This window comes from Cydia fagiglandana, chromosome Z (assembly GCF_963556715.1).
Source record: "Cydia fagiglandana chromosome Z, ilCydFagi1.1, whole genome shotgun sequence".
Taxonomy (NCBI): Eukaryota; Metazoa; Arthropoda; class Insecta; order Lepidoptera; family Tortricidae; genus Cydia; species Cydia fagiglandana.
The window spans coordinates 35,603,622-35,629,388 of record NC_085959.1 but is presented as its reverse complement, the minus strand read 5'-3'; the positions used below and the strand labels follow the sequence as shown (position 1 = coordinate 35,629,388).

General features: G+C 37.1%; 1 protein-coding gene across 5 annotated transcripts in view; it reads right to left on the bottom strand.

Moving 5' to 3' along the window:
* LOC134678621 (ras GTPase-activating protein raskol) overlaps positions 1-25,767 on the bottom strand; it is a 212,688-nt gene that overhangs the window by 137,606 nt on the left and 49,315 nt on the right. Inside the window, exons 1-2 of one of the 5 annotated variants that reach the window (XM_063537252.1) lie at positions 6,108-6,225; positions 211-1,136 (exon numbers count right to left, since the gene is read on the bottom strand). The exons of 1 other annotated variant lie outside the window; for it this stretch is intronic. In XM_063537252.1, coding sequence (XP_063393322.1) covers positions 211-1,036 — 826 coding nt within the window. In that variant the 5' untranslated portion in view covers positions 1,037-1,136; positions 6,108-6,225. Of the gene's footprint in view, positions 1-210; positions 1,177-6,107; positions 6,226-25,767 lie in introns of those variants that run through there. 3 more of the 5 variants (XM_063537251.1, XM_063537254.1, XM_063537253.1) reach the window with 3 other exon arrangements.

Here is a 25,767-nt window from a genome sequence, read left to right as displayed (position 1 = left end):
TGCCTACTTGTGATTGATGCGATAGTAATTTCCTGAACACCGTTGTTCGTATCGAATACGAGTTTGATTGAAGCAGACCACACGGCGCGGTCGAGTGTACTCCGCCGAGCGGTTCTCGTGCTCCTAATCACAGTAATTGAACGTTATCACAATGTCTGTTCCGGGATTCATGCGCTTAAACACAAATAAATTAGTCTTAAAGGCACTTACCGTTGCTAGTGTGCGGAAGCGCGTACAGTACTCCACAGAGCGCAGTCGGTATTGGTGCGCTTTTAAGTACCGGAGGGTCATTTTCGTAACCGAGGCAGTCGGTTGGCGCCGGTTCGAACAGAGCTAGATCGAGTCCATCCATGTCGCTGCGAACTGAAACCCTGTCTTCCTCGACCACGCGGTCACAAAAGTTTTCAGGCGACTCAACATCCTTAGGGCTGCGACTGCAAACTTCATCACTGAGTGGGTCGCAACAACATGTGTCAGAAAATGGCTCAAAATCCCGGCAGTCAAATTCACATCGCTCAAAGCTGTCACAAGTGCAGGACGACAACGCATCGGAGTCCGACCCTTCCACTACAAACAAATCATTGCCTTCAACATCTTCTGTTTTCGCGGCTGCCCTTGCCGACACATAAAATACGCTCGAAGTGTATGGCACCTTTTGCACCTGCAGTGTCACTTTTCCGTCTGTTAATATTTCTTCAGCATATGTGTCATCTACATCTTTAGCTACGCCTTCTAACTGCGGCCGGCAGTCTTCGTAGTGGGCAAAGCTCGAAGTGTCGGTGAGATTAGAGGAACGGTCCACGGAGTAGGCGTCTGCGTACGGGTCACCCGCATCGCTCTGTCGGGTTTGCAAGCGGTGAGGAGTTTGGTGCGAGCGAGTTCCTAGGAAAATAGTGGTGTAGGGGCATGTGTGGGCGGGTCGAGTGCGATCAGCGCGCCGCGGGTAACTAGCCGCGAGAGGGTCCCGCGGCGGCGTTTCCTTCGCGTCTATGTACGCTTCGTTCGCCGACAGCACGTTGTAACGCCAATCCGGCATTATTGATCACCATCACTCCTACTTCAGGTTATAAACTGACCACCGTGCGGTCACATGATAGATTAATTATGGAATGCGTGCAAAAGTTTCATTGTTCACACTAAATAACGGAATAACTTAACTACGGCCGACGTCCGCAACTGTTCAAACATGCGTTACCTAAGTGATGCAAGTAATGTGGGTCACTAGATATATCGAATGCAATGAGAACACGCCTACTTTTTACACATTCACAGATAAAATTGTCAACATTTAATGACTTATTGTATAATATAATTAGCAATCGCATGATAGTATGTAATATGTATTTAGGAATAAACAAGTAGGTATACCATACCAGCAGCAAGAAACCATTATGGGCATATGGATTAACACAAGTCAATTAACACCACTGGAAAATGTTTTAATATCGCGATACTATCAGCGCACTGAGCTGACGTTGTCGCCGGTCGTTGCATCGTTTATGACAATAAAAGTGACATTCCATTTCCAACTACAGCTGCAATACTGTTCATTTTCTATGGAAATTGACAATGACAGCGACGCGTTTCCATAGTAAAATGAACAGTATTGCAACTGCAGTTGGAAATGGAATGTCACTTTTATTCGTCTTGAAAACGAAACTTGAACTTGAAGTCGTCTTGATGTCGAAAGTGAGATTCGACTTATCAAATTATTCTAACAACCTGGTAATTATTTTGGTAATCAAGAAAGCATCATATGTATTATATTAGGTAACGTGTGTTATTAATTTAGTAGCATTAATAATATAAAACAAGAAAACATTCAAAACAGAGCAAGGTGCGAAATAAAATGCGCGGAACGCGGTAGCTGCGTGTGACGGAGCGCAGTGCAATCCTGCGTGCGTGAGAAAAAACCCACGAATGCGAATGACAATATATTATGGCAAAGCCAATTAATATGATAAGTAGGGACGTTAAATATTTGCGCAACTAAATTACTTCATGATGCTGAATTTACGTGGTTATTATATGGTATGCTGTGAAAAGCTGCTGCGAGTTTATACTAACCTAGACTTTATAGCATATAAACTTTGTGACATGACATTATATTATTATTATGTCATGTCAGAAAGTTTATCCGACTTGATCTTTGATGTTTTACACAAACTTTTAGGTTAAAATACAAATGAAAATTAATAAAAAAATCAAATACTAATAAATCAAGGAAAAATTAACGTAATAATAAAACATGAACACCGCATGTGTCCTAATTCTAATACAAAACCGTTGAAATACAAGTTCCACGCTTCATAAACACGATAGACTTTAGAAGGTGTCTATGGAAATAGAAAAGCTACGAGTTAGAGACAGGTTGCAGAAGTCGGTAACGGGCCACCAGTCGCTGGTGTATTACGGTATCGAAAGTTGAAGCCCGCTATGTCCGGATTATTTGCGTTTTCGTCATACGCATAACTAACGCTGATGCCTTTGATTGAATTTCTTTAAGTTTCCGGGTTATAGTAACTATTAATATAAATAAGCGCTATCTAACGTGTGTATAAAGATTATAGTAGATTGATAGAAAAAATAACTACCTATATATAGTATGTTATGATGTGTCATGGCAATATTTTAAGTTAAGCAGTCCGGCTATTCATATAGTCGCTGACACTTTTTGCACGATGATATCATCACAAGAATGTGTTTGCTACACCTACTTCTTAATTAACCCTTAAATATACCGGGTGTGGCCTACATAATACGAGCAAATAATTAAAACATAGATTGTACTCCTCAGACGGTGACACTTTTGTTCAACAACTTTTAAAAATTTTGAAGTATTTAGACTCCCTATTTTTCATACAAAATAAATATTATCTTCAATGAACGCCATCGCCACGCCATATCAATGTGATTGACGTTGCTTGTCAGGCCGTAAACATAACAAAATTCGCAATACATTGCGTCTTAGAATAAACTTTAAAGTGTATTAAAAATCAAATCACAAGTTATTTTTAAAGGTCGCTGAACAAATGTTGGTCAGTATGAGGAGTACAGCCTACAGTTTTATTTCTTGCTCATATTACAGGCCACACCCGGTATAGTGTACGATGCAGCCTACACAATAAAAACATATAATTTTATAATTTATGCACAATTAACTAATTAGATAAATCTATATGTTCCAATTTATTATTCCGATAGTTAAACTAATCTTATTACTCGATTTTTTATTATAATTTGCGCAGTATATAAATTAAAATTTAATTTAAGACAATTTGGTGGAAAATTCGGAAAAAAGCTTAAGTTGATGATTTTTAGTATCGGATTTAGGGGGTTATTTCGATGTAGTTATTATTTTACATTCGTAAACTACATTATTAGGTAGTTTTATCACAAATATTTAAGTGTGTTACTTTTGGTACACATCGCAAATAATAAATGTTCCACATTTCAATACAAGATCAAATTCAACAATTTATTGGAAAATAAAGCAGTAATTGAGCCAATTGATATCGTTTAAAATAATTTGATCATCATTTGTTGGAGAGGTCTTCGTATGTGGGTATCCTGTGTGATCTTCCACTCGCACGTCTGGGATTAGGTTCCAACTTTTATCCAGTGACCGTATTCAGAAAAGTTAAACTCGTATCAGACGATCTAATACTAAGTTTAATAGATATCACGTTTTGGCTTCTGAATAGTTCTGAATACACCTCGTATGTACTTAGTTCATAAATCATAGAAGAGCAAAATAGTATTCAAATATTAAAATTACGAGTAATTTGGACTGCGCGGTTATATTTAAGTTTAATACTAATTAAATGTAATTACTAAATTACAAAATTTAATGACTTGGAAAAAGAGGTTATAAACGTTACAAAAATATGTTTTAAATAGGTACCTACTAATTATTCTCGCTCCAGTATTAACAATTTGGACCAACCGCTTATCACCTGGCTGGGGATACAATCTTGGCGTTTTGTTATAAACGTACGTGAATAAAAGTTCAATGCCTCAGAGTCGTGCTTAGAGAACGCAATTATTTTGTGAGTACATACGAAATTGTTAGACGGCTTTATAATAACGGCGGCTCGTGACCGCTGCAGCATTCACTGTAAACTAAATTCTCTTTGGGCCGTGGATGATGTATGTATTTTCAAAGTAAATATTGTCTGATTGAACATCAACGTACTTGTTATAGCTTCCGAATATTGTATAACTATACTTAGTACTTACAACATTAATTTATAATTCCAGATACAAAGTGCAAAATCAGCTCCTCAGTGTAGAAATGTTTTGAAAATTGCAACTTTTGTATACACGAATTCGAGGTTAACACCCCTTTAGTATCAATTCCAATACCATGAACAGAGTAACCGTGTTAATGCTTTTATTTCTGCTTGGTCTCTGTTTAATATGAGTATATTACCATATTATGGACGTTAAAAAGGTAATTCCTAGGTAGTTTAGTTCCAAGCCTTAAAATGATACGATATGACGGCCGCTACCATTGACTTTACAAGATAACCAAAACAAATTCATGGCGTAGGCGTAACGAATTTCGTTTAAAAACCTACGAATTCGAACAGTGTGTGATTTAACGGCCGGTGGCCACGTGCCACCATCCCATTTCTACTTTGACAATAACACCGCCACGGTCAATGGACGAAAATAACTAGGCATTTTACTTTTATAGGTACGCGTTGATGAGAACACTGGGTAACTGTCATTAGATAAATCACCCGGTACCGCATGAGAGCAGCCGAAACTATACATATAACGATTGTCCATGTTACGTGTACGATTCTTGGTCAATCTATATAGGTAGGGTTCGGATAGCCAGACTGCATGGAATACGATTGGTCAGCTGTTTGTAATCAGCTGCTAGTAGCAAGAATTAAACGGAAACACATTATAAATATTAAGCGTTAATGAAACTGTCACTTAGCTACACCCTTAAATAAAAAAAGTGTTTGTAAACAAAGTATTACACGCGCATAGCTAAGGTATTCGATCCGATTACTAAGAGCGTTGCACTTGCGCAGTATAAAAAGCTTACATAAAGCTAAAAATAATACCCGCTGAATATAAAGCCATAATAAGTACTTATAATTCTTCTCCATTATTATTAGAAAGATGCACTGTACACTGCACACTAAAGTGCCGGTAAAGCACAAATGAAATACGAACTGCAAAGTGAAGTCGACCCTCTGTACTTAAAGTACTCTACTCTAGTTACAAATCTAAGAATTCTCGAAACAAAAATAAACCTTAAAAGAAATAATGACACTCTATCTTGGGTAAGTTATTTTTTATGGTTTCTCTATTCTAATATTCTAGAGTTGCCTACGCTTACTTTGACAATGTATGATGGATATGTAAGAGAGCGATATAGTTGTTGTAGCACTTGGAGTGAAAACTTAGCGTGGTTCAACTCTAACAACCAAGTAGTACACCAGTAGTAAATACCGAAAATTCACTGGAGTCACTACAATGCAACAAAAGAGAGGAAAGTCAAACAGTTCCTTGAAGGTATAACGTAGGAGAGACAAGCGCGGAGCCTAAGATAGCTGGTCACGGTATCGAGGATTATAAACCAGGTTTATTGTTGCCATCTGCATCTCTCCTAGCAACGGAGATCGATAGTTTATGGGTTCTTATTATCGCGTACTGCCCGACCGGCGTAAGCCGCCGCCATCATGCCGGCCTGTGTACTGCGTGTGAGCAATCACCCTCAATGTATGGTTTCTTACTTGATAAATACACTACCTAATAATCTGAGAATAAACGTCGACATTGCATGCACTAATCACGAATTAAATGTTTCTTTTTACCAGCTACATACTATAATTAATCAATATTTGAGGACCCATTTAAATAACAACAATATTAAAAACCATAAAGCAATTACAATATCTATCAAACAGGTACTTAATGAGGCTATAGAAATCGCCCTATTTACTAATTAGACTCAAAACTTAGCTCCGTAATTCCTTGAAATTAGTACAAACCCTAAGAACCTACTTCGGTGTCGTATTTGCTTAATTCTTGAATGAGTAAATCATGTAATTTAACAGAAGAAGACGTCAGCCGTAGCACGTTACCCCAAATCCTACGGTAGTCACACACAACACTGACACTCGTTTATGTTTCTGTCATAAATTCGTTTCGATCGGCGTTCGACGCGCGTGGAGGTGCGCGTAGCAGGTCGCGCAATGACCGACTGGGTTGGGTTGAGTCAGTGCAGTCGCACGCGCGGGGCGACCGCCGCAAGCTCTACCATACTGACAGTTCGCCTCACTCATCTGCTAGCCGTTTGATTCTGGACCGTTACCACAATCATGCGTTGTTGTGACAACACTCCATAACGACCAATAAAACAACGGCCGTTTAACAAATATTTGAGCGCGTTGTAAGCAAAAGGTCGGGGCTACGGCTATAGTCGGCGCAACCTAAGATTTCATATTTGACAGTTATGAATTGACCCTTATATATATGACGTTAAGGTTATCAGTTAAACTTTAGTTCTTATAGTCATATATATAAAGGTCAATTCATAACTGGCAAATCCCACTACAATATGGCTATCATAAGTGCGTATTTAAAGTTTAAACGTACTGATCAGTCAAGCTAAAGATGAGAAAGGTCATAAAGAACCTGCTTATCAAAATATTTACGAAAGCTACAAAATTTGCAAGGTTGCTACTGCTGCTCAATGTCTATCTGCCTGTTTGCTTAATGATTTCATGAAGACCACACCACTAATGAAATACCAAGAGCGGTGCACAGAGCGTGCCCTTTCTGTCACCACGCTCGACACTGAAACTAGTTTGCACTCCTTGATACTGGGTGTTTTGACGCGGAGACCCAGCATTCAATGGGTAGGGTTCCGTACGTCACAAGAGCGATATCTATGTCAATCATTTTCTCTTATAATTTTCTTGCGTCGTGTTGTTTAGTAATATTTGGTAAAGTACCTACGTGGTAAAATACCTACCTAATCGTAAGGTTATCTTAATTTTAATTTAGGTCCTTATAGGTATGTATTATTGGCTTCCGGTTTGACAGCTGACAGGGAAAGATCGCTTTTGTTTGCTATACTTTGCTAAACTTTCCAGAAAAAACAAGTGTTCCACCACAAAACTTCTTTACAAGTGTGAAATAAGTGCCCGGAGATCCAATTCGCGAAAAATCCAAGTGAATTAGTGTTGATTTCAAGCGAAAAGTGTTGAAATACGGGCTCGATATAACATACATATCCATAACTACAGATAGTCAACAGGAAACGGTGACATTTTAAAAACGATACGTGTTACGTCTGTCAAATAGAGCGACTAGTGTTGCTAGACTATTAACATATTTTTTACCATTAATCGAAGCGTTTCGTTTCACGGAAAGATAGATTCCCAGACGGAAATATTTTTGGAGATCGTGAGACAAGAACTTAAAACGCAAACCACCGTCTTATACTGGAGTCAGTTATGTAACGCTGCCATACATGACCCAAAAATTTTTTATTAAGCTATGAGCTTCATCACATCTGATATTTGAGTAATTCTAAGCATTTCTAGCCTGAAGTGGGGGGGAGGGTGGGATACAAAGACGGCCGCCATCCGTCATCTTTAAAAAAAATCTACTCTGATCCTGGTGGGTACTAGGGCAAGTTTGGTATCATTTTCGTATAAACCAAAGACGTAGAATTCATTGCTGATATTTGTTTTTTCAATTTCATAGTAATTTTACAAGAAAAACGTAAAAAGGTGAAAAATTTGGTTGGAGATTTTTGCTACGCGGAGCCGAAACTACAAAAGATAGAAAGTTGAAATTTGCACACTAGATTACATTTATAAAGTGTACAAGAGATAAGAAGCGATTTTGAGAAATTCAACCCCTAAGGGGGTTAAAAAGGGGATGAAAGTTTGTATGGGGTTCAAGTTTTATTTTAAGCTAGGAATTTGAAACTTCGTAAAACGATATATTATTAAAATACAAGAAAACTAATTTCAGCGTTTTTGAAAATTCATCCCCTAAGGTGGTGAAAAAGGAGTTGAAAGTTTGTATGGATATCAAAAAAATTTTCGAACGCGGGACTTGAATCTTTGTATTTGGGGATATTATTAAAAGACAGGAAAAGTAATTTCAGCGTTTTGTAAAATTCATCCCCTAACAGGGTAAAAAAGGGGTTGAAAGTTTGAATCCATTACAAATCCGAGTAGACACACATTTCTTATTGCCTCCCAGGCTTGAAATGCTTAGAATTACTCAAGGAACATATGTGATGAAGCTCATAGCTTAATAAAACATTTTTGGGTCAACTTTATAACTGCTTCCGCTACTTAACCGCAATAATGGATGAAAAGTTAAAACCTCTGCTTGAACAGAACAAAATACTTAGGTACAGATGAAGTTACAAAGCTTTGAACGAAAGTTCATAACCTAGAAAGAGATATAAGGAACAACAATATAATAATACACGGACTAGAGGAAACTGACGGAAACAGCTCAGAATTAATGGAATTAGTCATAGAAACCCTGAACAGCGTAGGAAAAGGAACCAAAATCCAGGAGTTTGACAAATGGGAAATAATCGACGTTCGAAGACTTGGTAAATAACCTCCTTCTTTGAGATTTGGAAGTCGGTTACAAACAAGAACAGAAACGAAGACCTGTGTTAATGAAGCTTACCCTTGCCTGGAGAAAAATAGAGATCCTAAAAAATAATAAATATCTCCCTGACTAAATATATGCTACCGAAGACTTCCCTAAGGATATTCTGCAGATTAGGAAGGAGCTGAAACAAAAACAAAAGGAAGAGATAGAAAAAGGAAATGTGGCCCTGCTAAAATACGATAAAATCATAATCAAAGAGAAAGAAAACCCAGAAATAAGCAAAGAAAAGAGGAAGCGGTCACCATCAAAAACACTAAGCAAACAGGCCCATGAAGAGGAGATGATACAAAAGGCACCCAATAAAATAAACGCATTTGATTACCTACATGCACCGCTCCCGTACAAACTCACAAAATGAAACAAGTAAACAATAGCAATGAACAAGCAACAACCGCCAGAAGAAAACAAATATACTAAATAACAATCAACCAAAAACAAATAAATGAACAGGAAAATCATAACAACAACAAAAAACCATTACAGTCCCCAACGCGGCCGGTCACCGTGGGGGCTTATGACCAACACCCTCCAATTGCAAAAAAAACTGCTGGTCCACTATTAATGGACACGACTAACCAGAGACAGAAATTGAAATTGAATGTATTAATTATGATTTGGGCAGTAGGTGTCAGTTTCGACAGAAACCAGTTGAGATTTTGGTCAAAATCTCTATAATTTAGATTCTGGTTACTTCAGATTACCTATAGTTCGGTTTCTGAATGAGACGGTTTCGGAAAAAAACGTATGAAGTTTAAGTCACTTTTTTTTCAATTCAATTTCTGAGTAGGTCAGATTCTTAGCAGGTTACGTTCATTATAGTATCAAATCAGATGACCATTAAGTTTGATACGAAAAAATGAGATTTCACATGTATACGTACCTAACGTAAACATAGCCATGTCAGATAAACGTCAGTCCATACATGTGGTTGACCATTGGCCGCCTATTTTCGACAGAGGGGAACGCCTGTTAATGACCACTCAGTTTGGTTATGTTCTCTAAGCTCGGGAGACGCGGTTGGCAATGTCAAACTTAATGGTCATCTGATTTGATACTATAATGACCGTAACCTGCTAAGAATCGGACTTACTCAGAAATTGAATTGAAAAAAAAAGTGACTTAAACTTCATACGTTTTTTTCCGAAACCGTCTCATTCAGAAACCGAACTATAGGTAATCTGAAGTAACCAGAATCTAAATTATAGAGATTTTGTCCCAAATCTCAACTGGTTTCTGTCGAAACTGACACCTACCGCCCAAATCTTAATTATGGAATTAGTTGTCAAGCGGACCCCAGGCACCCATTAGCCGTGGCAAAAATGCCGGGATAACGCGAGGAAGAAGACTTAAATGCATTAAATCTATACTTTGCGTAATTAATTTCAAAGAACGGTAATGTATAAAAGCAAAATAAATAAGACTCGTAACGTAACTCGTTATCACCCAAACACGAAACAATACCACAACTTACAGTCCGTTGGCAAAAGATACACAGATTTTTTGCTAGGAAAACTCCTTAAACCCCAAATACACCATTGATGTTGACACAATTAAGCATATTGATAAATATTTACCGAAATTAAATATGTATATACAAAGTGGCCAAATTTTTCATTTCTCATCATACAGACAAATAATGTATTAAAATAGAATCATTCATTAAAAAACATAACTCGGCAGCCAGATAAAAAGAATACTCGTAGAAGTAGAAGAAGTAAAACAAATACAGCCAAAACATGATCATAGACAAACAAACATTTCAAAACCTCAATAAACTGTTAATACGCGATAAACGTTGAACCCTAAAATTAAAGCGCCAGGCCAACCCCTTGTTTACGACAAGGGGACGAATTTACGTTTTTTTGTGATATAAGGGGATTTAAAATAGATATCTACTACCAGTTCAATTGTAAAAGGGGTCGTTCGTCCCTTGAAAGCGTATTGAACACGTCATGTTTTTGATTGACTATTTTAACTCGTATGCGACATAACCGCCGACTGTAGCTTTCAAAAGCTCACTATTACTTAACTGTAAGGTCGCAAAAGCTACTTTATACCAGTAATTTTGAGTTTCAATGCAACCAAACAAAGCTTAGTATCGTAGGAGGTTACGAAAGCAAGTCGATTTTGCTTATAGGCGTTACCTGGCGGGGTCTGAGACCGGTTCGAGCATTTGCATGCACGGTTCTCCGTTAACCATGGAATACATACTCGTATATGTACCTATTTTATACAGTCACTACATTTCGTCTATTTACTTTCAACGTTTAATGATGATGATTGATAACAACTATCCTATATCCGTCCTAGGACCTCTCCGTACCAATTTTGTCTAAATCGGTTCAGCGGTTTAAGCGTACGTACGGTTTGGTCAAAATCGGTTTGCCTCTGCGGTTTTCTTTCGGAATAGTCACCGTGACACAGTAAGACAGTGACCGCGAGTCTGAGGCAGTCTATTATCAGTCATCACCCATCAAAGAGCAAAGGTCCTTCAATATCAACATAATGATAACACGGTCGGATATCTGAGTGAACATTTTTAGTTAGACAGTTTAACTCCCACACGCCTACAGTGAGTTACAAAATGAATTTGAGAAAATCGTTAGTCATACTTAACATAAGAACGTCTGTCCACACCTTAAGTGTCTACTTGTAGCACGAGATAATGTTTTTCTATGTTACTTATTGATTAGGCAACGGAAACCATAAAAAGTAGCTACTGTGTATTATTGCTTAATGACACCTAAGTTCAGTTGGTCCTTTTAGAAATTTGAGTGTGTGTGGCAATAAGAAGCTTTCATTACAACTTTTAGTAAAACTCAATGGGACCAAAATAGCTCAATAGACTCGGAGGAAAGTTGCACGAAGCCATGTTTGGAAAGAGCTTGCTAAATAATTTCTGAATGCTTGTGAAATAATTTTCGGTAGGATCGGAGTCAAATGTTTGTACGTGACGAGGAATGACTAATTAGTGTTTTTGCTTTAAATAATTAAAATTTTGTGAAAATTCGCTCTGAAACTACGAAAATAATGCAAATGCTCTCAAAAACCGTGCCCATAAGAACTATAATCATAATCACTTACCCCTACATACTATAATTATCATAATCTCATCACTCAGATGCTGTAGGTGTATCTTTAATTTTCTTAACTTAGGCAGAAGAATATAATCAAGAACATCGATCTACTAATAACTCTTCTTTACTGATACTTGCGTCAATAATGTTACATAAAAATCTTCTCCTTTGAGTCGCTTCGATTACTCGCCGTCTTTATGAGAAAAGCTACAAAAGAAGTAAGTGCCTATTTAGTTGTAAAAGACCCATCAGTCAAGCGACAAGCTTTGTAAAACTCAGTCAAGCACTTCAACTTGAGTCCTTACGTACACTACATTTTCATTCTCACATATAATAGCTAACTCGCATTCTAGGTGATTAGAGAGTCCGTGGAGAGTCCACAGGACGAGCATTTTCACACGGGAAGTAATTATTTGCCGACTCCTACACCCGGGCAGATGGGTAACCGAACGTCGACAGTCAATACTGAGACTATGTAAATATTCCCCATATCGTCGTGTTTGCTTACCTTGCTCGTGTTTAAAATTTTAGAACTCAACTGGTGGCTCGTAACTTCCCACATTTTATTCAATATTATTTTGTCGGAGCGGAGCACGTTTTGTGTCTTAGTTTAATGAGATTTTTCATACAATTTTTTTTTACTGAGTATTTAGTTTTCCACGTACAGATGAACAAATCGTATACATATTTTGCAATACCTAAAGATTTGACTTAGTTGGATTATGTTTGGTAGCTAACGCTGCAATATGGGTGTATGGATGCAAAACAGCAAAATTTTAAAGTGTTATACAAAATTGCTCTTGTATTTCTTACAATTATTAGTTGTTTAAACAAGTTACAAATATTTGACGTCATGACAACTCCATTAACTAAATAGGCTTGGTGGACTAGGTACTTGGTAACAGAATTTAAGGCGTCGGCAGGTCGATACGTGATGACATTGTATGGGAGTTGCTAAAACACTCCAACGGATATTATTCAAAAAAATATCGGCCAATACGATAGTAGATTACGATACAACAGTCGTGTTCCACTTTGTCCCTTAATGAATTAAGCATAATATTGGCAGATATTCTAATTACGCTACGTCTCTGCAGAGGTCACCCTAGTCCCAATAACAGTTGGGGTAAATACCGTCTCGGATTATATGCAAAACACCTACGCAACTAGGAATAAATTGTTTGTTTATCAGCTTAATTACTACACGACCTCGTAAAAGCGTTAATTAGGCCAAGTGCTGTTTACCAATACTAAACAAAAGGAAGCTTGTTCAAATGCAGTTTTTCTCATTACTCTGAGGTATGTACTCGTACATGTATGTGCATTACAAGTATTACAACACATGCTAAGCGGCTTGGCGACCGTGGCGTAAACATTACCATAGGGCACGGGCACGTCTGAACTGCTATAAATAATCTGGATTAGTTTTTCAAGCTGGCTAGTTAGCAGATACTATGTGGACGACATGGATTAAATTGCATGGATACTTTGTTTGTTATCTTTGCAATGTAATTATAGCTAATTCATCTGATATAAGCAGTAACAATGTTTGAAAAGCATCATAAGTAAAGTAATTGTGAGATTAGCCTATAAGTGTGCCTAACTTTTACATAGTCATAGACAAGTGTAGATAAAAGCGACAAACTTGTTCATTTCGAGTTAGTTACGGTCTCTCGTTACTCGTATTATATTCGCTCCTATAATTTGCTTGATATGAGATGAATGGATCTCTAATAAAAATGCCGACCCATACAAATGACCCGCTGTTACAGCCAGCTTAATAACAAGCCGTAGGTAATAAACATCGATAACATAATAACGAAGACAAGTGTACGAGTAACTAGTGATGTGCCTTACGGAAGCTCCTGGCATAGCAGTGGGTAAGTGTCAGCAACTTTCACGCTAACAGCCGCGTGTCAATTATAATTTCTAACAGTCAGTATTCAAGATGCCGACCACGAGAAAGAGTTTACGTATTGTTTTGCATTCATCACAAATGTTAATTATAATGTAAACTAAATGATATAAAACACTACGAATTATATTTTAACCGGTAAACATGACAAAACATTCGGGAAAATCGCCACTGGAAGAACCTGAGACGAAAAATATTGGCAACGGCACGTCACTATGTGTTTGTGTAACTCGTAACTCGAGATAATGTCAGCGTCGAGTCGGACAACGATTTATCCTTGTTCCGTTTTTATTAACTTTCGCCACGCGGAAAAATGTTTTGAAACTGTTCAAAATAGAATTCGCTGAATCGTACTCTGCTCAATCCTTCCAAAGAGCTCGGTGTTTTCGACAGTTAGCAATTGAATGCCAAACGGCTGTACAAAGGGACCGCTTTTGGGATCCTAAAGTCACATATACCCAACATATATGTAGATAGCTGCTAGCCGCAGCTGTGCTCGCGTAATGATTGCAGTGCACGAGACCAGAACCCGAGATTTTAATAGCGCATCTATTCCTAACAATCCTATCCATGTTTAGAAACAAAAGTGACTCATAAAGAAGGACTAGTTCAAGAAGTTATGTGTGACAGATAACGCAGCGTAAAAGCTTTTTTATTGCGACGTGGTTTAGTCATTAGTGTGAATAAATATAAAATATGTTTAGTCGTAGAACTTGGTTAACTCATTAACTTAGGTACAAGAAGAAAGAAACTAATTTATAATAATATTATTTAGGTAACATCACGGTCCGCGATTGTTGCGCCAGTTAGGGTCCTAGCTAAATTGGTTGTTCAATACTTACGTTATAGAATTTCCAATTAAGCAAGAACCCTCAGTGGCATAACAATCCAGTGTGGTGACTATACATTAGTTTTAATATTTATTTTAACTTAAAGGTTAAACAAAAATCTAAAATATAGCAAAGAAGCACTAAAAAAATCCTCACATAGCATGCAAATAGCTAATTTCCGGTAATTTAATATAGGTACCAAATGTGTTAAGGATAACCAGGTTTATGTAGATCTTTAGATTAGATAAGCTTCATTACTTTCATTAATAGCTATGACTTTGACGAGTTCCTTCGAGGCTAGGACCGGACGTTGTAAAATTATGACCAGTTAATACGTTGGCAAATGCAATTTTGTTGCAACGTATTATAAATAGTAATCTAGGTTCTTATGCCTTTATGAGCAATGCAGTGCTATACGTTGCTAGACAATCTTTTAAATATAATATAACGCTGAAATGAAGCGTGGCAAATTATGGCGGTAGTATTTGGCAGACGCTGCAAGCTTATTCATTACTAGTGACCTGCCCTGGCTTCGCACGGGTTAACAAATTATACACCTAAACCTAATCATAAGTGAAAACCGCATGAAAATCCGTTCAGTACAAACTATTTAAAAGTTAATAGAACTCAGACTAGTATAGTATGTACAGTCGCCATCAGATATATCGGAGCGGCCATGGTGCTCACAAATATCTGAACACACCTCTATTTTCTGGGCGTTAGAGTGCGTGTTCAGATATTTTTGAGCACCTCGGCCGCTCCGATATATCCGATGGCGACTGTACCTACTTTTTAGTATTCCAAGTTTATGTATGTGAAACTTAGTATGCCTATTTATGGTCGTTCAATGAACCTAGCATGATCGTCGCTTGTTACTCAACCTCAACACGCATAGCATGTATTTTGCATCAGTAGTTTGTCATAACCTGTGCATGACGACATTGATGACAATTTGATGCCAAAGGTTTTCCTTTAACGTTTAATTTTTAATCGTCTTTACGTTTAAAATAAAGACTTGCAATATCCAAGACGAAACATCCTCTAAGTAATATTACAGCCTCATACCAACCTAATATTGGTGCCTATAAAATATAAGAACGCACTTATAGTTCAATTTTATAACAGGTGTAAAGCACTAAGTTATTTACCTACTTAAAATTAAGTAAACGTTATGTTTTACGAAATATTATTTGCACCGATCTCAGCTTGTATGTCGAATAGGTGCAAATTATATTTCTTCAACTCTAAGTACCTATAGTACTTTCGTTAAAGGTACTTGAAAGTAATACATAGTATGCTTACAACCTGATTCAACTACATTAAGTACTACATATTTTATTACCTACTTGTTAGTGTAGGTAATGCACATTTTATTTTACGTACGTATTTAGTATAATTCGATTAATTGAAAATGTTGCTATAAATTCTAAGACAAGTTGTCTATTATGTACTTATTACTAATAGACTCATTTATTTATTTTTCAATTTCAAGATTGTAGACAACCCAAGTTTTATCTATATATATAAATGCAAGTGTCCTGACTGACTGATTCATCAACGCAGAGCCGAAACTACAAAAGATAGAAAGTTGAAATTTGCACTCTAGATTACATTTATAAAGTGTACAAGAGATAAGAAGCGATTTTGAGAAATTCAACCCCTAAGGGGGTTAAAAAGGGGATGAAAGTTTGTATGGGGTTCAAGTTTTATTTTAAGCTAGGAATTTGAAACTTCGTGAAAAGATATATTATTAAAATACAAGAAAACTAATTTCAGCATTATTGAAAATTCATCCCCTAAGGTGGTGAAATAGGGGTTGAAAGTTTGTATGGATATCAAAAAAAATTTCGAGTGGTGGACTTGAATCTTTATATTTAGGGAGATTATTAGAAGACAGGAAAAGTAATTTCAGCGTTTTGTAAAATTCATCCCCTAACAGGGTTAAAAAGGGGTTGAAAATTTTAATCCATTACAAATGCTTTGAAATTTCTTAGAAAGGCATAATAGCCGATTATAAAATAAGAGATTGCAACGTTTTTGGAAATTCAACCCCTAAGGGGGTTAAAAAGGGGATGAAAGTTCGTCTTCGGGTGCAAATTTTATTTTAAGCTAGGAACTTGAAACTTTGTAAAAAAGTATCAAATATAAATACAAGACAACTAATTTCAGCGTTTTAAAAAATTCATCCCCCAAGGTGGTGAAAAAGGGGTTGAAAGTTTGTATGGATATCAAAAATTTTTTCGAGCGCGGAACTTGAATCTTTGTATTTGGGGATACTATTAAAAGACAATAAAAGTAATTTCAGCGTTTTGTAAAATTCATCCCCTAACAGGGTTAAAAAGGGGATGAAAGTTTGTATGGGGTTAAATTTTTTTTTTTGAGCCAGGAATTTGAAACTTCGTTAAAAGATATATTATTAAAATAAAAGAAAACTAATTTCAGCGTTTTTGAAAATTCATCCCCTAACAGGGTTAAAAAGGGGATGAAAGTTTGTATGGGGTTAAAGTTTTCTTTTGAGCTAGGAATTTGAAACTTCGTTAAAAGATATATTATTAAAATACAAGAAAACTAATTTAAGCGTTTTTGAAAATTCATCCTTTAAGGTGGTGAAAAAGGGGTTGAAAGTTTGTATGGATATCAAACATTTTTTCGAGTGTGGGACTTGAACCATTGTATTTAGGGATATTATTACAAGACAGGAAAAGTAATTTCAGCGTTTTGTAAAATTCATCCCCTAACAGGGTTAAAAAGGGGTTGAAAGTTTGTATGGGGTTAAATTTTTTTTTTGGGCTAGGAATTTGAAACTTCGTTAAAAGATATATTATTAAAATAAAAGAAAACTAATTTCAGCGTTTTTGAAAATTCATCCCCTAACAGGGTTAAAAAGGGGATGAAAGTTTGTATGCGTTTTTGAAAATTCATCCCCTAAGGTGGTGAGAACTAAAAGAAAAGTTCTTAATTTCAACATTGCTTGGATATGAAAATTATAGGTACTAAAGATGTAAAATGTTGAAGATAAGATTCCACGCGGACGAAGTCGCGGGCAACAGCTAGTACCTATATGAATAGACGCTCTTAGATATTAGGTACAAGTATGGCGTAAAATCCCGACCACTTCTTCGTTCCCATATAAATCCTAAAATGACATAAGTGCAGCAGAGATTTAAGTCCTTAACGCTACGTCTTACGTAGGCGAACAACGCGCGAACGCGGCGCGGCGCGGCGCGGCGAAATCAATCCTTTGATGCCCATAGAAGTGTCCTACGTAAGCGATCTCGTTGCGAACGCGGTGCGGCGCGATTTGCACGCGAATGTCAGGCGGCGCGGCGCGGCGGCGGCCGCTTTCGCCGCGCCGCGCCGCGCCGCGTTCGCGCGTTGTTCGCCTACGTAAGACGTAGCGTAAGTCTTTAGGTTTCTCACAACGCTGATAATGTTCTAGTTGAACACAAGCCAGTAATAGCTAGACTACATTTTGCAGACGACACCGTAAATCTGCGGCTAGGCGGTACTTTGATGCCGACCTTATGGAGCGGATGAGGCATGTCTGTAATACTTAAACACTATGTCACTCGAGTACCCAATAAATATATCAAGTACCTAGCTAATACAGGGCTATAACCGTGAAAATCGAAGTTCGCAAATTGCGGGCATCTTTCTCTGTCGCTCTAATTACGCCTTCATTGGAGTAAAAGAGAAAGATCCCCGCAATTTGCGAATTTCGGTTTACGCGGTAGCCCCTCAGGTTTGATAAGCTTAAATTGCTAAGTCGTAATTTTAGGTATTGCCCTACAACTACGCTAACATGCCCATAATAGGACTTTAATTGGAACGAACTGTATGTACGAGTGCCTACCTATTATAACAACAGTTAACAACGCTAAAGCCTAAATTATTGATTTTTCAATTTCTTTATTTCGACTTCTTGTTTATTTTTTGGTCTTAATGTAACAAATACATTTATATTATTTGAATAAAGCCATTGTAATAACATATTATATCCTTATAAAAGATCCTTATGAAAATCTAGGACAGCCTAGGTATTAATTATTGATTGCTAAATTATACGATTTGTGTAGGTCTAAAACCCATACTTTTATAAAGATTGTAAATTGCAGATAGGTACTGTAACCCCAAAGCAATTAAAGTAAACAATAACACCTACACTACACCATACTCGTTCAGACGCTATTGTAATCAAGTCGTTGACCTTTTAAAATTGCGGATGACGAAAATAAAAAAATATGTCCATCAACCACACAAAAGTAATTAGTATCAAAATATCCATATGGTACATTTCGGTTGCTACTTTGCCGATTAAATCAAATAAGCACTCGTTTGTATATTTTAGCGACATCTGTGAACGAGTAGCGGTATTAAAACCCACTTGCCCAAGCGCAATCAGCGCATGCTTGTTCTTTTGAAGGTAGAGAGCGCTCGCGCTGTTATCGAAACGTTATTTAGACTGTACGTTAGATGGCGCTAGCAGACATACGTTTGCAATTAGTAGAGGTTTTTTTAATCATTTTGATCTGATTCTGCATATCTTCTGCATATCAAATCTATAGAGAAAGATCCCCCCCCCCCCTTAGTTAATATTGTTGGACATTAATATATTTACTTTCTCTCTCTTTGAAGAAGAAGAAGAAATACATTTATTTCAACGCCACAACATAGTACAGTATGAAAAAAAAGAAAAGCATGCAGACATAAAAGACATTTGGACGCTAAAATAACCCATATAACCATTCCAGTCGCAGAATCATCAAAGTGGTAACTAAATGTCAGATGTGTCGTAACAGAGTCCACACAATGTGTCTAGAATTGTTTCGAAACAAAGTGTCGTCGCCGTGTGTACACTTTTCCGTAACAAGGTGTCGACACATTTGTGTGCACTTTGCGTGCGGTTTGCGACTAAATCTGACAGCAAATTTGTGACAGCAAATGTCAATATAAAATACCTCTTGAATACCAAGGTTTGTCAAACTACTATTAGTGTCTCGTGTGCTCGTAATTCTAGTAAGTCATCATGGGCGATGCAATTGATAATAATCGACCGAAACCATATAGAAAAGTTTTTAAAGAAATGCAATAAGCTACTTAGGTCAGGCAACGAATGCTCCAAAAAGTTGTAGAGGGAAATGCTCGGAACACAATTTTTGACGTCGTAACTCGGTTTGACAAGTTAGGAGGTGAACATATCAAAAGTCCCCGGCCGTAGCCCTTGAGCGGGGGGGGGGGAGAGAGGGGGTCCCATTTTCCGGTTTTTCGATTATATCTCGGAAACTATGCATCTCAGCGACATGGCTACTTATACAAAATGAAAGTTAATTTAATTTGTTACAAGTTTATTCAGTAAATTTTATCGATATGTTGAATAGTTTTTGAGATATCTGCTCTTGAAAGTTTATTTAGGGCTCTCAATTTTATCTTGATATATCTATATCAGTGAAGGTGCTAGGCCGTGTTTGGTATCGTTTTCGTATAAATATGGGGTGCTGAATCCATTTAAGGTATCACATTGACACCATTCCACAAAAAAAAATCTTTTTAGGGTTCCGTACCTCAAAAGGAAAAAAGGAACCCTTATAGGGTCACTCGTGCGTCTGTATTATGTCTGTCCGTCTGAATTCACAAAATAGTTCTTTACCTATAGATGACAGGAAAACCTATTAGAAATGTGCAGTCAAGCGCGAGTTGGACTTAATGTACGGAACCCTTAATACGCGAGTCCGACTCGCACTTGGCCGGTTTTTTTGAAACTCCTCTTGACGCTTAACCGCTGAACCGATTTCGTTGAAATTTGGTATAGAAATAGTTTGCGTCCCGGAACAGGACATAGGATAGATCTTATAACCAAAATCATCTTTTGAAGGTGTGAAAAGTGGCGTGGAAATTTGTACGGGAAATCAATAACCGCTGAACTGATTTATATGAAATTTGGGATGGTCTACATCTTTGATTTAGTTAAAAATGATAAAAAAACATGACTCCAAACCTAAACTTAAACTTAAGAGAGGGGAACTTAAACAGTATTAACTTCAAGAAGTCAATTCTGAATTCCCCCCTACACCTCATTTCACACCTTTAAAGGATGATTTTTGAGATAACTTATTATGTCCTGTCTCGAGACTCAAAATAAGTATATGTTTACCAAATTTAAATTAAAACTGTTCAACTGTTTGAAGAGGAGTTTAAAAGAAAGTATTTTAATAAGTTTATATGTTTTTACTTCGGAATGGTGTCAATGTGATACCTTAACTAAATTTGGTACTGCGAATTTATACGAAAACGATACCAAACATGGCCTCATAGCTTTACTGTTGTAGAAGTCGAAATAAAATTGAGAGCCCTAAATTCTTATTACTTGGCCAAACTTGTGTAGAAGGAAAAGGAAAAATAAAAGTCTTCGGCAGGAATATAAGACACAAATATATATTTTTTTGCGTTACTATTTCAATCATCAAATATAAACATACCTTGATTATATTATTCTAGTGAGATCCTCATAGATAAACAAAAACATTTACTTAAAAAATTACAAGGTCGAAATGTCACGGAACTTGTGAGAGTAATATGTGAAAAATAAAAACTTTAAAAAAAATCAAAAACCAAAAAGCATTTATTTCGTTAAATAGTATACAACATAACACATTAATGGTTGGGACTTCCTAGTAAGTATGTATGATACCTGTGACAGGAAGCCCCGCTCTTCTACATTTGTCTAGTACATTTGTCCACAGTTAACGACAATAAAGTCTAACATTGTTTGGCTATTATTTTAAGCACTTAAAACAAACTTTTATGACAAAAAAATCTGGACACAATTTAAGAATCACCCAATCTGTATTTTTGCTTGTTTCATTACCTCCTCGCTTCTTTTTTGTCCTTTGTATTCTGTAGCAATTTGTTAGATCTGAAAATAAAGATAACTTGCGTCGTCACGGATGTCGATCTATAGGTTGTAGGGAGTGCAGAATTCGAAAACGATGATCATTTTATAATCCAAGATGGCAGCTACGTATTTTGTCATAAAAGTCGTCATGAATATCGTTTTATAGGTTTTAGGAAGTGCCGATTTCGAAAATGAAGACCAGTTTGGAATCCAAGATGTCTGCCGTGCACTTTGTCATAAAAGTCGTCATGGATATCGTTTTATAGATTACCGATTCCTAGATTACTTTGTAATCTAACAATACCGAATTACTAAGTACAATTCCATTTGAGGAATCAGGAATCAATTTTTCGAATACTACAATTACTAGTAATAGAAATCAATGTCGATTCTTCATTAGGTACAGGAATATATAAGTACATATTACTTGATTCATTTCAGATTACATTTCGTACTACTACTACTACATAAGTACTATCAAAAGTACATTTCGATAGTAGATATAGATGTTGTTGACTTACTAGGATGCATCTACCGATACCTTATTTGAAACAGGTGTGCAGATTTCGAAAATGATGACCATGACCAATAAAACGACATCCATGACGACTTTTAACATAGTGCATGGCCGCCATCTTGGATTCCAAAATAGTAATTATTTTCAAAATCTGCGCTCCCTAAAACCTATAAAACGACAGCCATGACGACTTTTATGACATACTGCATGGCCGCCATTTTGGACTCCAAAATGGTCATCATTTTCGAAATCAGGGCCCCCTAAAACCTATAAAACGACACCCATGACAACTTTTATAATCTAGTGCATGGCCACCATTTTGGATTTTAAAATGGTCATGATTTTCGAAATCTGCGCCCCCTAAAACCTATAAAACGACATCCATGACGACTTTTATGACATAGTGCACGGCCGCCATCTTGGAATCCAAAATAGTCATCATTTTCGAAATCTGCGCCCCCTAAAACCTATAAAACGACACCCATGACGACTTTTATGACATAGTGCATAGCCGCCATTTTGAAATCCAAAATGGTCATCATTTTCTAAATCTGCGCCCCCCAAAACCTATAAAACGACACCCATGACGACTTTTATGACATAGTGCATGGCCGCCATTTTGGATTTCAAAATGGTCATCATTTTCTAAATCGGGGCCCCCTAAAACCTATAAAACGACATCCATGACGACTTTTATGACATAGTGCATGGCCGCCATCTTGGAATCCAAAATGGTCATCATTTTCGAAATCTGCATCCCCTAAAACCTATAAAACCACACCTTTGACGACTATTATGGCATAGTGCATGGCCGCCATTTTGGATTCCAAAATGGTCATCATTTTCAAAAGTCATCATTTTATGACAAAGTGTTTTGCTACCATCTGCATGCAAGACATTTCTATTATTTTTACGTACAAAAATGGCCCCCTGTCAACTTTCAATCGAGATTTAATCGATAATTTATTCGATTAATATTCAGATTAATTCAATTTCAATCTATGTTTGGTCGACTAAACTAATCGCGATTAAAATTTGAGAATTAACTTTTTTTATTCCATTAATTAGTCGAATAAACAGTTAATCGATTAATGCCCATCTCTGACCACGGCATTTTTACACTTTGAGAATATCTGAAAAACAAATCAACACAAGGAGCCATTTTGTAACTCCAGTAACTTTGTTATTACTTTTGACAGCGCGTGTCATGTGTCAACACAGAGTCGACACAAAGTCGAAACATTTGCGACTACTTTGTGACTGCAATATTTCTCAGCCTTAAACCATATTTATACATCATAATTAACAAGTTTCGTAGTATGTAAAGCGTTATTTCTGTTATTTAAGTATAGTATACGCATCGAAGTACTAAAAATGCATCAAATAATATAGTTATGAACACAGGCACTGAGAAGTAAACAATTTCATTTCTGGCTAAACTAAAACAATGTGGTGGCGCGTTGATTATATTACACTTAGTTTATCAAATCACTCGAGCAGTTTAATTCCCCATAATAATTTAAGTCCTATTGTAATATAAATGCAAACAATATATAATTACGTCTTGTAATCCGTTTTAGAGATGGCGTATTAATGTCACTTATTTTTATTTAAGTATTTTTGCATCTGACAGTTTCCATTTGACAGGAACAAAATGAACGAATGAACGAATGATTTTGGCATAAAGTAGTCGCAAACCCGAAACAATGTGTGCACACGGCGACCACACTTTATGTCACTTTGTGTCATGTGTCGACCCTTCCCCATTTCTGGTAACTGTGTCGACACGGCGACGACTCTGCGACTGGAATTGTGACCGAAACAGACGGTGTCGACACAAGATGTGTCTACACCGTGTCGTAACGGCGACTGGAAATGGTTGTATGGGAAGATCCCAACTCAGCATAATGCATTGTTCGAAATTAAATCTTATTAAAAATAATAAAGTGGCCGTATACTTAGTAAGCAGCATACGCTTTGTTGTTATGGGTTGGTGACATATTAAGTCTTCAACTGTTTTGCTGTTATGATGCTCGTTATAATATGTAGGTACATGTTCAAAGCGACGGGCAGAGTGTAACATTGCGTAATTTATGCAGGGGGCCGATTTTAGAATTTAGTTCGTTCGATTTCGTCACTCGAAAATCGGTGGAAAACGGCGAAATGCTAATTTTTTTAATACGAGCAATAGAAATTGGGAATCTCGTGGTATTGACCACTCGTTATCAATTCTATTAGTAGAATTTAAATGCCTAGTAGTGGAGATATTATTGACCGAAATACACGAAATCGAGCGGTCGAATTTCAAAAATCGGCCCCCAGGAAATAAATTATCCACAAGAGTGTACATATTAAGAAATCTAACTTTTCGTTAACTTCGAGTAATTTCTAAATGTATGTACACGCTGTGGCCCAGGCTTAACGGAGTCAAAGAAAAACATCCTGTAGGTATTCACTAAACTCATGACTGGTGCTACCCTCCTTTAGTGAGCTTTTCTACGTTACAACTTATGGAGTAAAATTAGTTCAAACGGCTGTCGCTAGCATTAATGTGCGACATTACGTGTGTTTGGGACAAGCGCCACTTCTCCCCCCACCGACTTCACACCTTTCACAATAAGTAGGTACTTATTTTGCTAAAGAAATGGCACGTAAAAAAAGTCCAGAAACTAGGAAAATTGCTGCAGGTAGGTTCCATTGACCTTCCGACTTTTGGGATGAATTTTCCTCCATACTTATTTAACGCGAACAATGCGAACATAACCAAGTTAGCAGCAATCATTTGACGGGCGAACTTAGGCAAGCTATGCAAATTGGTGACAGCGATGAGGTCACTGCTTTTCACCGTCCCATACGTCCGGGCATAGAAATTGTTCTGATTGCTTCAGCTGCTACGAGTCGAACCTTAAGCGAAACCGCGTTTCCCGCTTATTCATTGTTTTGAAGGACCTCGGGGCACAGTTATGCTGGTTCGCTTTAGCGGTGTACTCGCCTGCTGTTGATCAGCAGCGGCAATGCTCGGCCAGCACGGCCTTCCTCACCCATCCGGTGCCTTGCCCATCAGGCGCAGCAAGTACCGTTATCTATACCATGTAAACCACTCTAGTACTATTAAGCACCATGAACGTGTGAAACTGATACACTTACGCTCTTTCTCTTTGGACAACAAGTTCATATTTGCACATCGTGATCGTCGCTTTTGGCTCAGCTCTGCGGAATTACCGTAGTTTTTGTTTTACTCTGCCCGTTGAACTATTTGTGTAATCAATTAGTCACATTGATTAACACATCAACTGTGCTATTTATTTATTTAAAGTTTAAACTTAATTGCACAAAATAAAAACTTAACGTACAAAAGGCGAACTTAATACCATGAGGCATGTCACTGTGACAAGGTACGAAATAGTTACTGAAATGTTAAATGATCATTACTGTGCACTTCAATGTTTTGTTTAATTAACTTCAATTAAGACCTACGGCAAAAAACTCCGCACGCTAAACTTTCGTCATAAAAAGATATTAACATTCACCAACATTTATTAATACGGAACAGCTATTATTACAGTGTATTATTTATTATGATGAACGGCGTGTGATGTAAATGAACCGCACGATTGCTTCGCTGTGTGAGTGAGTGACTTAATGCCTAAATCAAGAATGTATTACACGCTTATAGCTTACTCACCTTCGTTGTAAGCGCATAGGTAGCATTTGCCACGCATTTAACCCATTTAAGGCCGGTAACTTTAATCACGTAGTGAACGTAGTGGTTATTTGTCCAAATATTTCATTTTATATGACTTTTAGTATATATCGTCTATCTGCTATCCGCCTTGAGTTTGTAACATATAGGAATAAGAAAT